Source organism: Chiloscyllium plagiosum, unplaced genomic scaffold (assembly GCF_037043375.1).
Source record: "Chiloscyllium plagiosum isolate Xiang-an unplaced genomic scaffold, Cpla_swu_hap1 HiC_scaffold_2, whole genome shotgun sequence".
NCBI lineage: Eukaryota > Metazoa > Chordata > Chondrichthyes > Orectolobiformes > Hemiscylliidae > Chiloscyllium > Chiloscyllium plagiosum.
The window spans coordinates 4,150,388-4,166,138 of NW_028270140.1; the positions used below are offsets into that span (position 1 = coordinate 4,150,388).

Genomic DNA, 15,751 nt, shown 5'->3' on the forward strand with positions numbered 1-15,751 from the left:
TGCAAACAGGAGAGGCTTCAAGGAACATCGAGTGCCAGCTGAGAAAGAAGCAGGAGAAACGGAGGAGAAAAGCAAGGGGTCGGTGAAATGTTTGCACTGGATATTTGCAAAGGGCAAGATAGATATTTGCAGAGGGTGAAGGGATGTTTGCTGAAGGTGAGTTAGAAATTTGCAGAGGGTGGGTCGAGTGTTTGCAGTGAGTTAGGATACTTGCAAAGGATGTTTTGGGAAATTTGCAGTGTGTGCGTTAGATGTTTGCATGAAGCAGGTCCACTGATTGCAGAGGGTGGGATGAATGATGTTTGCAGAAAGTGATTTGGATGTTTGCAAGTGATGGTTGGGATGTTTGCATTGTGTGAATTAGATGTTTGCAGGGACTGAGTTAGATGCTATAGGGTCAGGGGAGATGTTTGGAGAGGGTTGAGTTTCACAGAGAGTGGATTGGGTATTTGCAGAGGGTGAGTCTGATGTTTGTAGGGGGTGTATGGGATATTCGTAGACAGTGAATTTGATGTTTGCAGAGATTGGGTGGAATATTTGCAGAGGATGAGTGGTATACTTGCAGGAGGTGATTGGGATATTTGCAGAGCATGAGTGGAATCTTTGCAGAGGGTGAATGGGATATTTGCAGAGGGTTTGATGATTGCAGGGAGTGGGCGGAATATTGACAGAGGATGAGTGGAATATTTGCAGAGAGTGAGTTTGATATTTGCAGAGGGTGAGTGGGATATTTTCAGGGGGTGAGTGGGATATTTGCAAAAGCTGAGTGAGGTATTTGCAGAGGTTGAGTTTGACGTTTGCAAAGGCTGAGTGGGATATTTGCACAGGGTGAGTTGGGAAGTTTGCAACAGGTTGATTTTGAATTTTTGCAAGGGGTGAGTTGGGAAGTTTGAATTAGGTGAGGCGAGATGTTTCCAGAGGGTGGAGTTGGGAAGTTTGCAGAGGGTGAAATGTTTGCAGAGGGGTGAGATAATTGCATCGGGGTGGGGGAGCCTTGATGTTCCCGGGGCACGAGCGGAGGGGATCGGGGCTGGAGCGCGGGCTCCAAGGGAGGGGGAGGCGGTGAGGGTTGATTGGTGGGGGGTGGGTGTGTGCTCGAGGCCCGGAGCCAATGGGCTGTCGGGGAAGTGGCGCCACGTGACCGGCGGAGCTGTCCCGGGAGGTGGGAAAAAATAAACCGCCAACGGTCAGCTCGACGCCTCAGAGCGGCTCCGGGGGAGCGGGAGGAACAGGGAGAAGAGGGACAGCAGGCAGCCTTCACAATAAAACCCCACACTCAAACTCAAAACTACTCTGTTACAACTCACCCAGACCTCCCAATTAAATTGCAATCACCAAAACAAAAAAAGTAAAATAATCAGTGAAGGGGGTGGTGGGGGGGGAGGGAGTTGGGTTCGGGGAGGAGGGGGCGGTAGGGGGTGGAGAAGACTCGTCCGATCGGAAGATGCCAAACGGAGCTGGCTCCAAGTCTTCAGCCTCGGCGGCGGCCGGGGTGAGCGACGGCGACTCGGTCCTCAACAGCGGCGGCGGCGGCGGCGTGAACGGCAGCTTCTCCAAGGCTCTGAACCCCGGCGCCGTGTCCCCCGCCTCCAAGAAGTCACCTCGCCTGCCCAAGTGTGCCCGCTGCAGGAACCACGGCTACGTGTCCGCCCTGAAGGGCCACAAGCGGTTCTGCATGTGGAGGGAGTGCCAGTGTAAGAAATGCAACCTGATCGCCGAGAGACAGCGGGTCATGGCAGCGCAGGTAAGCTCCAAGGGGCGGCCGTTCACTCACTCGGGGCTGTTCGCACTGACAGCGCCCGGGCTGGGGGAGGGGGTGGGGGTGTCTGTGTCTCGGGGTCGGGGGTGGGGCGCGGGGGGGGGGTAGATCTGGGTGTGTTGAGTATATTTAACACTTGAGATAGGTAGGTTCCTGAGTATCAAGGGTTAGGGGGTGAATGAGGTTGAGAAACTTAACAGCCATGATTGAATGGCGGAGCAGATGCGATGGGCTGAATGGCCGTGGGTCTGTGTGTGTGTGTGGGAGGTGTCTCTGGATCTGTGTGAGTGGGGGGAGATCTCTGTCTGTGGGGGTCTGTTTGTGTGTGTGTAGGAAGGGGTCTGTCTGTGGGGGTCTATGTGTGGGTAGGAAGGGATCTCTGTCTGGGGGTCTATGTGTGGGTAGGAAGGGGTCTCTGTCTGTGGGGGTCTGTGTGTGTGTGTGTAGGAAGGGGTCTGTCTGTGGGGGTCTATGTGTGGGTAGGAAGGGGTCTCTGTCTGGGGGTCTATGTGTGGGTAGGAAGGGATCTCTGTCTGTGGGGGTCTGTGTGTGTGTAGGAAGGGGTCTCTGTCTGTGGGGGTCTATGTGTGGGTAGGAAGGGGTCTCTGTCTGTGGGGGTCTATGTGTGGGTAGGAAGGGGTCTCTGTCTGTGGGGGTCTATGTGTGGGTAGGAAGGGGTCTCTGTCTGTGGGGGTCTGTGTGGGTAGGAAGGGATCTCTGTCTGTGGGGGTCTATGTGTGGGTAGGAAGGGATCTCTGTCTGTGGGGGTCTGTGTGGGTAGGAAGGGATCTCTGTCTGTGGGGGTCTATGTGTGGGTAGTGTTTGATCAATGCACGAGAACCACTTATGGTCAGGGGTGAGCACAGACAGTAGGAAGGGGTCTCTGTCTGTGGGGTTAGGAAGGGGTCTGTCTGTGGGGGTCTATCTGTGTGGGTAGGAAGGGATCTCTGTCTGTGGGGGTCTATGTGTGTGGGTAGGAAGGGGTCTCTGTGAGGGTATGAAGGGGTCTCTGTGGGGGGTCTATGTGTGGGTAGGAAGGGATCTCTGTCTATGGGGGTCTATGTGTGTGTGTAGGAAGGGATCTCTTTAGGGGTCTATCTGCGTGGGTAGGAAGGGATCTCTGTGGGGGTCCATCTGTGTGGCTAGGAAGGGGTCTCTGTCTTTGGGGGTCCATCTGGGTGAGTAGGAAGGGATCTCAGTCTGTCTGTGGAGAGGGCTGTTTCTGTGTATCTGTGTGTATGTGTGGATTTGTGTCTGTGTGGGCTGGGGAATGGGGTTCTGCTAAATCAAAGAAACAAAACCTGCTTGCAGCTCGAGTCTGACCAAAGACTCGTTACTGCAATACAACCGTGTTCAGATAAGTCTAAACTAACCGTGGCATCGAACAAAAAACAGTATATAGAGTTTTCATCAAAATGAGAGCCAAAAACATTGCGAGGTGCTGGAATAAAGTCAGGAAAGATGGGCAGACCCGCAGAGTAATCCCGTTATGATTTTTATCTCCAAACTCAATAAATCTGAAATAACAGGAATAACCCAGGGACCGGAGATTTGACAAAGACGATTGCAATAACTTCGTCGCTGTTGCAGCATTCTGAATCCACGCGAAAAGTTTCAAAAACCTGGATTTTCTTTGCCAGTTAAATACTGGCGGCGAAATAATTTTAAATCTGGAAAGACACGACCTTGATTTAAATTCTCTTAACGCCTTTGTAATGGAATCAGTCATGCTATTTGTTAACTTGAAGTATTTGCAACATTCAGTTGAATAAATTATGATTTAAAGCATATTGGTGTTTGCAGAAATACTGTTACAGTGCAGTCACCGAGAAATAAGTCTATCAAATAAACTACTTGAAATTAATGGTGTTTGATGAAATGATGCTATTTTGCTGTTCGATCCTGGAGACATCAAAAAAATGTGAACAAGCGAATGAATAATTTTAAATTTAAAGAAAGCAATGTTACAAAAATTTAAAACATTGTCTGTGCTAAATTTCGTTCTGGAGTTGAAATGACTTTATTGGAATGTCATAATTTGTTAACTGGGGTTGAAGGTACATGTGAATTGCTGTAAACCAATATGTGGTACATGTTAACGTGTTCGTTTTCGCTAATAGATCAATTTGCTGCGAAGCCTGTTTATAATGTGCGCAGTGGTCATGCGAAATCATTTTAATCATTAAATAGTTTCCGATTATATTCTGCGGTTGCTGAGTATTTACTGCATTACAAACCAAATCGTTTTCTCGTAAGATCTTAGTTATTACATTTTTTCAAAGTTCATTTAAAACTGACTTTTTCAGATTTTAAATTTCACGTTCAAACTAGTTTTCCTGTTTATGTTACAAATCAATTGGTGGTGCAAATGATAAAATCAGAACAAATTTATCAAATTTTTTTGGCGGTAAACCAATCGGCGACTAAGATTAGGATCAGAGCATGGCGCTGGTCTGAAGGGTACGGTCAGACCTTTGCTCCGCCTGAACTGGCTGTTCTTCTGTTTGTAGGTGGCCCTCAGGAGACAGCAGGCTCAGGAGGAAGAACTGGGCATCAGCCGACCAATTCCACTCCCCGGAGCCGCGGAGCTGCTCATCAAGAGAGAGAATGCAACCCCGAACAGTTCTTGCGCCCTGGGCACTGGAGGGTCTGGCTTGACCTCCAACCCCAACACACCGGTCACTTCCTCAGGTAATCCCCAGGCAGGCGGACACTCAGCGCCGGGAACGCTGGAGCTCTCGGTGGCGCGGGGGGAGGGGGAGGCCGCACTGCATTTCGCTCCAATTGCTGCTGCTGAACTTGCATCGTTTGCACCCGGACAGTGCCAATTTGCATTTTGGAATCTATGATGTTTCGAGTTCCTTTTTGCATCATATGTTTATATCAGAATAAAAAAAAGAGAAATGATCATTGGGAGCCAACACCTGTTTAACTGAAGGTTTGCAAAAGCCAGAATTGTAAATCGTTTACGATCTCACGTCAAATTACAACTGTTTATAATAAAGTTAAAAGTATCTAAAGTATAAAACAATGTTAATATGTTACATTCAGATCAAGTGACTAAAACTCCGATAAAAATATTGCAACAGAAGCTGCCGTTTAATAAATAAATACAAACTGCTGATAGTGCCATTTCATTCAGCCTGTTTGAAATCTTCCTCGCTGGTTCAGTTTCATACATTTCCCATTTAAATAGCGACGATTACTCCTCCGATTTTCCAAGGGCTAATGTATTGTTGAGAGAATGTTGGATCCTATCGTGATCCATTGGGACAATATCCGATCCTGTAATGATCTGTTGGGAGAATGTTGGATCTTGTAGTGATCCAGTGGAGACACGTTGGGTCTTGTAATGATCTGTTGAGAGAACGATTTGGCAGTACAGTTGTCGGACTGCGGTGTACAAAGTTAAAAATCACACAAGACTAGGTTATAGTCCAAATTAAACCTGTTGGAATATAACTTGGTGTTGTGTGATTTTTAACTGTTGAGAAAATGTTGGATTCACTCTGTTCTGTTGGGAGAATGTTGGATCCTGCACTGTTTCCTTGGGAGAATTTTGGACTCATCAATGTTCTGTTTGGACAATGATGTGTTTCTATCATTTGATGTTTCTGTTATTCTATAAGTCTTTCTGAGGAAAGCAATTTAACAATCCTATTTTGAGAATCTTCAAAATAATTTGTTAAATAGTTCATGGCAACATTTAAACATATTTAGGTATATGTTGCTACAGCAGCAATATTTTCTGAATAGCTAATTTGGCTAATCAGTAATTTAAGTAATATATACTGAAGCATAAGTTACAACACATTGTGAGACAAGAATAAATGGTTGGTATTGTACACTTTTTTGATATTCATTATATAAAGGAATTAAAGTGGTGGTTGTTGCAGTTTCAATAAATCAAATTCTGTTGGAAACAAACTGGAATTTATGGTGTAGATTGAATATTAAACTAAAGTAAGATTGGCATATCAATGATCTGAAGAATGGCGCTGCTTTTCCAACTCAAGTTATACTGAAAATTTTCATGTCATTGTAAAGTGGAAGCTGTATTGTAGCAACACCATGGTTTTGGTACAATCACACCCCAGGTCCTTTAAACCAGATTATTATTTTACCTTCCTCTTGTAGTTTCAATCGTTATAGATTTTGTTTTACTGTCCTGAAGAAAATAAGTAATCTAGATCATTCCTCTCCCAAAAATCTGTTACGAGTCTGGAGTCATGCAATATTTGAGCCATCACATTCTACAGCCAAGAGGATATGCTATAAGCGTGAAAATCAGGTTTCTACCTTGGAGTGCACTGGATTACAGTCAGTTCTTCCAATTTTATGCACTTCCTCAGATAGGAGCTGATCTAAGTTTGACTCTTCCCAAAAAGGGCTTTTGCCTGGAACGTCGATTTTCCTGCTCCTCGGATGCTGCCTGATCTGCTGTGCTTTTCCAGCACCACACTCTCGACTCTAATCACCAGCATCTGCAGTACTCACTTACGCCTTCTTTCCAAAATTGCATTGTTAAGTTTAGAAACTGGCAATAGTATTGGTAGCCAGTATTATGGTACTATATCTTGGTGTTTGATATGTCCTGCTATAATTATAATCTGAAAAATGAAGCTCTTAAAGATAAAATGTAATTTTTATTACTGAAAATGGTAGAACTATAACGTTAACACATTAACAGTAAAAGTGCCTTGAATTTCCTGGAACTACCAGATAAAAAGGGCAATTTGTGAAGAAGCGATATACTGCAACTGCTGGAAATATGAAATACAAACAGAAAATGCCTGAAATAAAACACTCTATAAATAATAATAAATAAAATGACAGAAACCATTACATTTTAGAAATTAATCTTAAATATTAAACCTGTTTCTGCCTGTAGAAAGGCTGCTAGACTTGATTATTTTCAGCATTTTTTGTAGGGCGATTGTGAGTTTTACTAATGAATCCAGGAAGAATGTGTACTATACTTGGTTTATAGGAATTGCTACTATTTTAGTTGGAATAATTCAACCCACAATTTACATATGTATGTTGTTACTGTGTATTTTTGTAAACAGCTTGATTTACTATATGATGATGGCATGCACGATTGAATAATTGGCTAATAAATTGTTCCAAACAATCTGAGACAAGTTAGGTTATTTGGTAAAACTATGCACAGTTATTAAAATCACATTCCACATTCCATCCGATGATTTAAAGACATAATAAGTAAAACAATATTGAATATTCAATATATTAAAATATTGACTGAGAATGTTTACCAATGTTTTGGAAATGGATCCCTGTTGCTCTCTATCATACTTAGTGACTTAAAATTAAAGGCACATAATTATCTTCCTTTTACCCTACTTAATCGTTGTACAAAAGCATGAGAAATAGGACTCAATTATGATGAAGAGTCATGTAGTATTGAAGCATTAGCTTGCTCTCACTCCATGGTTGCTGCCTGACCTGTTGTAATCTCCAGCATTTGTTAATTACAGTGCAGATTCCACATGTGCAGTAATTTGCTACTATGTAAGAAATAGGAGCTGGACCAGACCATTTGGCTCCTCAAGCATGCTCAATCATTCTGTAAGATCTTGGTTAATCTTCAGATGCACCCTCCCATATCCCTTAATTTCTTTCGTACCCCAAATTCAGTTGACTCTGTCACAATTTCATTCTCCATATACCAAAAAAGAATAGAAGTACTGGAGATGATACAAAAAATTACAAGGATGGTACAGAGTAGAGTGCTTATAACTACCAGGAAAAGCTGAACAAGCTGAGTGGTTTTTCTGTATGAACAAGAAGACTATCCTGTGATTTAGCAGAGATCTTTAAAATTATGAATGATTGTGGGGGTCAGCATTGAGAAGATGTTTCCGCTGTTGGCAAGTTCAATGTTAGAGATCGTGCAGAAATATAGGGTGGTCACTAATAAATCCAATAATGATTTCAGGGAAAATCTCTTCACCCAGGAAATGATTAGAGTGTGGAACCTGTAACCTCAAAGACCAGTTGAGGCCAGTAACGAAAATTCATTTAATGGGAAGCTAGATGAGTGCATGAGCGATAATGAAAAGCAGGATATGCTGATCAGGTTAGATAAAGGTGGGTAGAAGCTCTTTATGGAAGAGATATTGTTATTTAGTATTATTTTGATTACTTTTTCATGTTTCTATTTATTGACAGTAAATCATTTCTTGTTATGAGTGTAAACATTACTCTTCAATGTTACTGTTATATGTCTATGATTGAGGGTATGTTATTGACACAAAATTGCTGTCTAGGAGAAAGTGAGGACTGCAGATGCTGGAGATCAGAGTTAAGAATGTGGTGCTGGAAAAGCACAGCAGGTCAGGCAGCATCTGAGGAGCAGGAGAATCGATGTTTCGGGGATAAGTCCTCTATCAGATGAAAGGCTAAAGCCTGAAAAGTTGATTCTATTGCTCCTCGGATGCTGCCTAACCTGCTGTGGTTTTCCAGCACCACACTTGACAAAATTGCTGTCTCCCATATAAAACAAAGGCAGTATATTTCAAGTAGGATTAAGTGTTGAAACTTTGTTTTCTTTTAGCTACTTCTAAACCCCATAGTTAGATTTCAGTTTCAGATAGCTCATTATTATTTGTTATATTTACTGCCAATATATTAATCTAGCCAATTTCAGGTAATTCTTGATTTTGCAAGAATATTTAAATATTTCAGTGAAGATCTGATTGCATATATTGTTTATGAATTGTCAAGTCTACTGTTATACCTAAGGCTGACACTAAAGCAGCAAACAATCAAATTTGTGTTCACCAATCCCTCAATGCAAACAGCAAAACATAGCAGTTTTGGCAGCATCAGTAGAGAGTTAATATTGCGACAGATTTGTTAACTCTGCTTCTGTCTTCCGTGATACTGCCAGACCTGCTGAGTTTCTCCAGTACATTCTTTTTCTGATTCAGATTTCCTGCATTTGCAGTTCTTTATTTTTGTTTTAACCCTGCAGCGGTTTCAGTTTTACACCAAAGTTGCTTTGTAAATCATTCAGGATTTGCTCCTTTAGTTTATGTAGCCAGTTAAATCCCTCAGTGAGATTATTGCCTGGTAATTACATCCTATGTAATTATTCTCTATTATTGAGTCAATTTTCTTTGCCTTTCCTCAAAGTTAACATATGCAGACTTCAACTTACTTAGGAGCGGAGTAGGTGAGAAATAGGAGTAGCATCCATTTATTTGTCACAAACCTGCCTTCATGAGGAATTTGTTTAAAATTCAGGTTTTACACAAGGCTGAGTCTTTAACTGATATCGAGGCAGGTTTCCTGTACAATTAAACCTGTAGGGCTGCAAATAGAAATGCAATTCAGAGACCTTAGGCAGTTTAATTTGCTAGTTGTCCTGAGGGTGGGAGTTTGAGCAAAAGTGTGCCATTACACCACAGAGAAGTGAGATATTCCAGAGGAGCCAGAGGACTGACACCCATGAAGGAGAGAGGGGGGTCTTAATCTTGGAGTACAAAAAAGGCTACCTTGTACTGCCACGGAGACAATGATTTTAGAATAGTTTACCGTCAAAATATTGGACTGTATAAAAGAAGATATCAGTTCACTTTCTGAAAATGTACATAGCCAAAAGATTTTTGAAATGCAATTTGGATATTCAGAGATAATTTATGCAATTAATAATTGGTGGAGCAGTGATTATATTGTGTTGAGTTAATTTGTTTTTAATATATTTTGGTAACTTTTTGGTTACCATGCCTAATCCACCTAACCTGCATGCCATGAGGCAATTTTCACTCAGCCCTGTGAAAAGATGTTCTTTGGTTATGATGCACTCATTTTCATATTTTGAAGCATTTCAGTGAAAAAAAGCCTGTTGTACTTTGAGAAATATGAAAAGAAGTTTCATTTTGTCTGCATTGTTTGAATTATGATCAACAACCTATTTTTAAAGGCAGAGCTTTGAATTATTGTTTCATAATCCAATACCTCATAGAATCCTGACAGTGCAGAAAGAGATCATTTGGCCTATCCAGTCTGCACCAACCCTCTGAAGAACATCCTACTCAGACCTGTCCCATTCCTGCAAGGGGTTTTTAACATGGCTAACCCACCAAACAGCACGTCCGTGGATACTGGGGGGAAGTTTTAGCAAAGCTAATCCACCAAACCTGCACAACGTTGGAATATGGGAGGAAACCCACAGAGACACCAGGAGAACACGCATCTTTCATGCAGTTGCCCAAGGTTGAAATCAAATCCATGTCCTGGTGCTGTGAGCCAAAAATGCTAATCATTACGCCACTGTAACATACCTCATGACCAGGTCTATTATCCTCTTTAACGCCAAGGCAACATGTTATTATCAGCTTCTGTATGGATGACTAGAGTGGAATCTCTCCAACAATATGCAAGTATATCCAACGTTATGTAAAAAAAGATATTGCAAGTTAAAGCCAAAGGTAAAAGATGCAATAAGCCTGAAACAGAAATAGAAGAACAGTAACATGAGAAGGCAGACTGTCTGTATGGATGTTGCAGATTCTCCCCATGTTTGCCTGGGTTTGCAGGTTAGGTGGATTGAACATGCTAAGTTGCCGCATAACTTGCAGACTAGTTGAATTGGGCATGGTAACTGCACTGTTAGGGGATAAAGTTGGGGGCTAGGTCTGGGTTGGATGCTCTTCGGAGATTTGGCGCAGACTTGATGGGCTGAACGGCCTGTTTCTGCACTGTAGGAATTCTGTTCAATGATATAATCGGAACAGTAAGCTGTAATAGAAAATGGCCTGTTGTGACTTTGCTGCTAATTGTTGTCCATGTAGAAATTAACTGGTCTTCACTTTCTTATTTTAATTTGGACATTCAAGATTAGAAACTCAGCATGTGAGAATTTGTAAACTATATTTAGCTCTTTCTTGAAAAGAAAATTGGATTGAAAGATTCTGCTTGGTTGATATTACATTGAACCTTCTGGTGAATTAGGATACAAGTGGGAGTATCCACGTGCTATTTTGTTTTAAAAATTGACCAGGGTATTCACTGAAGTCACTGAATTGTGAAACCACCTCTGGCAGCTTGTTTCAGTGTTTGAGTTGGAATTATCTGGAATGTTCCATCAATAGTGTGACTCCTGAGATAGACCACTGATTTGGGCCTGATTCAGAGTTTAAACCTATCTATTCTGAAGTGGTGGTGTGAGCAATAGGCAAAAATATAAACTGCAACAAAGTAATTTAATGATTGTTTAAGGACTTTTATATTCATGTTTGTAAACACATTTTTTCATTTAAAGCTATCAGCATCTTATTACTAAAATTGATCTTTTGGTATTGATTCCTTAACTGCACACTGTAGATATCGATCTTCAGCTATTAGGAGCACATATCCTAATGATGCGACTCTCCTGATTTTTGATTCCAGAACAGAAAATTCTGAGGAAAGTCTGGGTTAGGATTCCACTTGTCCTTGTCGTATCCACCCCTTGTTCAAAATGTATTACGTCTCTGGTTTTTTTCCAGTACTGATGAATGGTCATAGATCTGAAACATTAATTTTGTTTCTGTCACTCAGATGATACTTAAACTGCTGACTATTTTGAAACGTTTTCTGTTTTTATCTCCTATTTCCTAAACTTTCTGTTTAAAGAACGTCTTTTGGTACTCAAATAAAAGCAAAATACTTCAGATACAGGAAATCTGGAATAAAAACAGAAAATACTGGAGAAATTCAGCAAGATTGGCAGCAGCTGTGGAGAGAGATATAGTATTAATATTTTGAGTCCTATAGAACTAGATTGGACTTGAAACATTAACTTTATTTCTGTCTTCACAGATACTGTCAGACCTGCTGAGTTTCTCTCGTATTTTCTGATATTATACCTTTTGCTTGTCAATTGCTAGAGTACCTTAGATAGATTCGGAACTTACATGATTCTGGCACTCCTCATTACTGGTATTTAAGATCCTACACATCTCCCAGTTTTCGTTATCTAACTCTCTTGGTGTATCCCTATATTCTTTTCACCTTCATTTATGTAGCTACAGTTTAAGTGCCTCACAGTTTACCTCAGCTACACCTTGTGGTAGTAAGTTCCACATTCTAACCATTTTCTTGGTAAAAGCATTCTTCCTAAATTCCTTACTGGATTTATTAATGATTATCCTACACTTATTTCTCCTAATTCTGCTCTCCTCCACGTGGAATCATCTCCTTATGTACTAGCCCCCTTTTTTAAAAAACCTTTCAATTTACCTCTCAGTCTTCAGTCTCAGAGCAAAGTGCCTGTTTTCCTTGAGTTAAATACATCAGCCTAGATTTTCTTATGGCCAGACAGATGTTTCTGAAGTGTAAATGGGAGTTGCATGTGGGACCCCACAGAATCCTGTCATAGCAGGCTCTGAATGAATTACCTGGGAATTGAATGTGGAATACTCGAAAAGCCTCAATTTAATTTGGAATCTGATGAAAATAAGTAGGTAGTTATGCTGGAGGATATTGACTGTTATGTACATAGTCCCCAACGTGAATGAATGAATGAATAAATGATAATTTATTGTCAGTTGTACTTCATACAGTAAAATAGAGTGAAAAGCCACAATCCAGCACCATTTGATTGCTTCAAGATTAAAATGCAAAGTTGAAACAAAGTCCATCTTTGTGCTGCCATCTCCATGATGAGTCCTGAGGATGCCAGGTCCTGTGCTGGACTCATACTTGCCCCGCCGCCGGTAGCCCCTTACCAGCTCTGCTGTTGTCTTGACCAACCAGGAGATCCAGGCTCCGGACCGACCTCAACCAGAAGCTGCTGCCACTGCCAGTCCGATAGCCAGGAGTCCCACCTCTGGACCGACCATATCCAGGAGTCCCTGGCTCCACTCCTGACTTGTCTGTGCCTGGAGTCCCTGCTCTGGATCCACCACAATCATGGAGTTCCTGGCTTCCCTGCTACCGCTGCCTCACTGGTGCCTGGAGTTTCCACTCTGGGCCCACCACAACAAGCAGTCCTTGGCTCCCCTGAAGCTGGAGCCTTGCTGATGCCCGGACTGCCTGCTCTGGGCATACCACTGCTGACACTTCAGCCACTTCCTCACTGATGCCTGGAGTCCCTGCTCTGCACCCACCATGACCAGAAGTCTGTGGCTCCACTGCCAGACCTCACCAGAAGTCCCATTCCGGCTGCTCCTCTCCATCATGTCACCCCCTCAAAAAGAAGATGAAAGTTGTACAGCATGGAAACAGACCCTTTGACCCAACTTGTCCATGCCTACCAGGTTTCCGAAACTGAGCCAGTCCAGTTTTCCTGAGTTTGGTCCATATCCCTCTGAACCTTTCCAATCATATACCAATTCAAATATGTCTTTTAAATGTTGCACTTGTACCCACCACCATCACTTCCTCTGGCAGTTCGTTCCATATTTGCACCATCTTCTAAAAACGAGGCTTTTTAAAAATTCTACTCTACCTTATATGTGAAAACATTTCCCCGTAGGTCCCTTTGAAATCTTTCACCTATCACCTTAAACCTATGCCCCCTAGTTTTGGATTCCCTTACCCTTGGGAAAAGACCTTGGCTATCCACCTTACTTCTGCCATTCATAATTTTATAAACCTCTGTAAGATCACCTCTTGGCCTCCTTCGCTCCAGAGCCTATCCAGTCACTTCTTATAACTCAAACCTTCTAGTCTTGGTAACATCCTTGTAAATCTTTTTGTCCATCCTTCCCAGTTAATATTCTTTCTATAGCAGGGCAATCAGAATTGTACGCAGTACCCTAGATGTGGCCTTACCAGTGACTTGTACAGCGATAAAATGATGTCCCAATCCCTGGGGTACTGAGTATTCTGACGAATGAAGGCAAGCATACGAATGCTTTCTTCACCACCCTGTCTACCTGTGACATCACTTCCAAGGAACTATGAACCCGCACCCCTAGGTCTCTGTGTTCAACAACACTTCCCAGAGCCCTACCATTAACTGTGTAAATCCTGCTCTGGTTTGTCTTACCAAAATGCAACATCTTGCATTTATCTGAATCAAACACCATATTGTGAATCCTTGGTCCACTGGTCCAACTGATCAAGATCCCAATATATTCATAGACAGCATTAGTGTGGGAGCAGTATGAGTGAGAAATTCATCGTAAATTTTAGTAAAACTCCTTAAAGCTTTAAAAAAAACTTGAAATTATCGCGTGCACATATTAACTCACCATTAATTATCTGCTTAGAATTACATTTAATATTGGAGTCAGAGAATAGTTTAAGAGAATAGTGGAGATGCAGGCAAAGAAAATTGATTTTAATCTGCCTTATTATAATGTAGATAATGGTTGTTGCACCATAATAATTGTAAATAAATTCTGCAGAACTATTCTCTTACTTATACAAGTGGTTTGTCAGCTTCTGAAGAAGGAATTTGTTTCTGGTTGTGAATGAGTGCTTATAAATATTGGCTTGTGGAGATCAGTTTTTGAGCCATTGCTTCTTTATTGTTTTTACAAATGATCTAAATACAGGCGTGCGGTAAATGGTCAACAGCTATCACATTGGGATGAAAATTTGGTCTAATGACAGGACTCTGTAAAGGAAGGGACTGCTCCAAGCAGATTTACCTCTACTTTATCTGCTTTAAGCTATGACAAAAACTCTTGAACGTGTCTAATACTCAATGTACTTGCTACATTATATGAATTTAAAATCAGCTGAGAGACAGTGATCTTGCCCTATGTTCCCAACTTGCTAAAGATTTGTGGCACATGCTGAGAAGCCAGATCTAAAACATGAGCTTTATAGAATAAGTTGCTCTAAATAAGACCAATTGGCCCATTGTGAATATGTGTCTGTGCCAGCTCTTTGAAAGAGCTCCTACTTAAAATTCAACCGGCATTGCTGATGATTTGTGGGGGTGGGTGGGTGGTTTGAATTGCAGGTACTGCCTTTATCCTGCTAGATGGTAGTGATACTGGTAGTTGGAAGGTGTTGCCAAAGCAGCCTTGCTGAATTTTTATAGATATTACACATTGTTTTCATGTTTTTGGGAGTGAATGTTTGGATGTGGTTGCTAGTGGGTTGCCAGATGGTATCGAGTATCCTGAGAGTTATTAGAGCTGCTCTTATTCAGTCAAGTGGCAGGGACTCCTGGATATGGTCGGTCCAGAGGTGGGACTCCTGGCTATCGGACTGGCAGTGGCAGCAGCTTCTGGTTGAGGTCGGTCCGGAGCCTGGATCTCCTGGTTGGTCAAGACAACAGCAGAGCTGGTAAGGGGCTACCGGCGGCGGGGCAAGTATGAGTCCAGCACAGGACCTGGCATCCTCAGGACTCATCATGGAGATGGCAGCACAAAGATGGACTTTGTTTCAACTTTATTCGCTCACAGTCCTTTTAGATGGTGGACAGGCTTTGAAAATTATAGAATCCTTATCCGTGGCAGTAAGCCATTCAGCCCATCGAGTCCATATTGACCCTTCAAAGAGCATCCCACCCAAACCCATAACCCCTACCTTATCCCTATAAACCCACATTTCCCATGGCTAACTCCCCAGTCTGCACATCCTGAGCACTATGGATAATTTAGCATGGCTAGTCCACCTAACATTCATATCTTTGGATTATGGGAGGAAACCAGAGTATCTGAAGGAAACCCATGCAGATATGGAGAGAATTTACAAACTCCACACAGACAGTTGTTTGAGGGTGTAATAGAATCTGGGTATCTGGCTCTGTGAGGCAGCAGTGCTAACCAGTGAGCCACCCATTCCACCACAGAAGTCAGGAGGAAACCTTTTGTAGCCACAGTGTTTAAATTGCTAGTCTATTTCAGTTTCTGGTTCATGGTGCACCCAGGATATTGATAATGGGCTATTTAGTGATCGTAATGCTGTTGAATATCAAAGGAAGATGTTAGGTTTTATTTTTGTCAGAGATATTCATTGCCTGGTATTGCATGGTGCAAATATTATTTGCCACTTATCAATCTAAGCATGGACAATGTCCAG

General features: G+C 42.1%; 1 protein-coding gene across 1 annotated transcript in view; it reads left to right on the forward strand.

Annotated features, from left to right (window-relative positions):
* Positions 1 to 1,444: 1,444 nt before the first annotated feature.
* The window catches only part of LOC122563980 (doublesex- and mab-3-related transcription factor 1-like), a 90,599-nt gene continuing 76,292 nt past the window's right edge, over positions 1,445 to 15,751 (forward strand). The window contains exons 1-2 of the mRNA XM_087992915.1: positions 1,445 to 1,744; positions 4,270 to 4,450. Coding sequence (XP_087849041.1) covers positions 1,445 to 1,744; positions 4,270 to 4,450 — 481 coding nt within the window. The remainder of the gene's footprint in view (positions 1,745 to 4,269; positions 4,451 to 15,751) is intronic.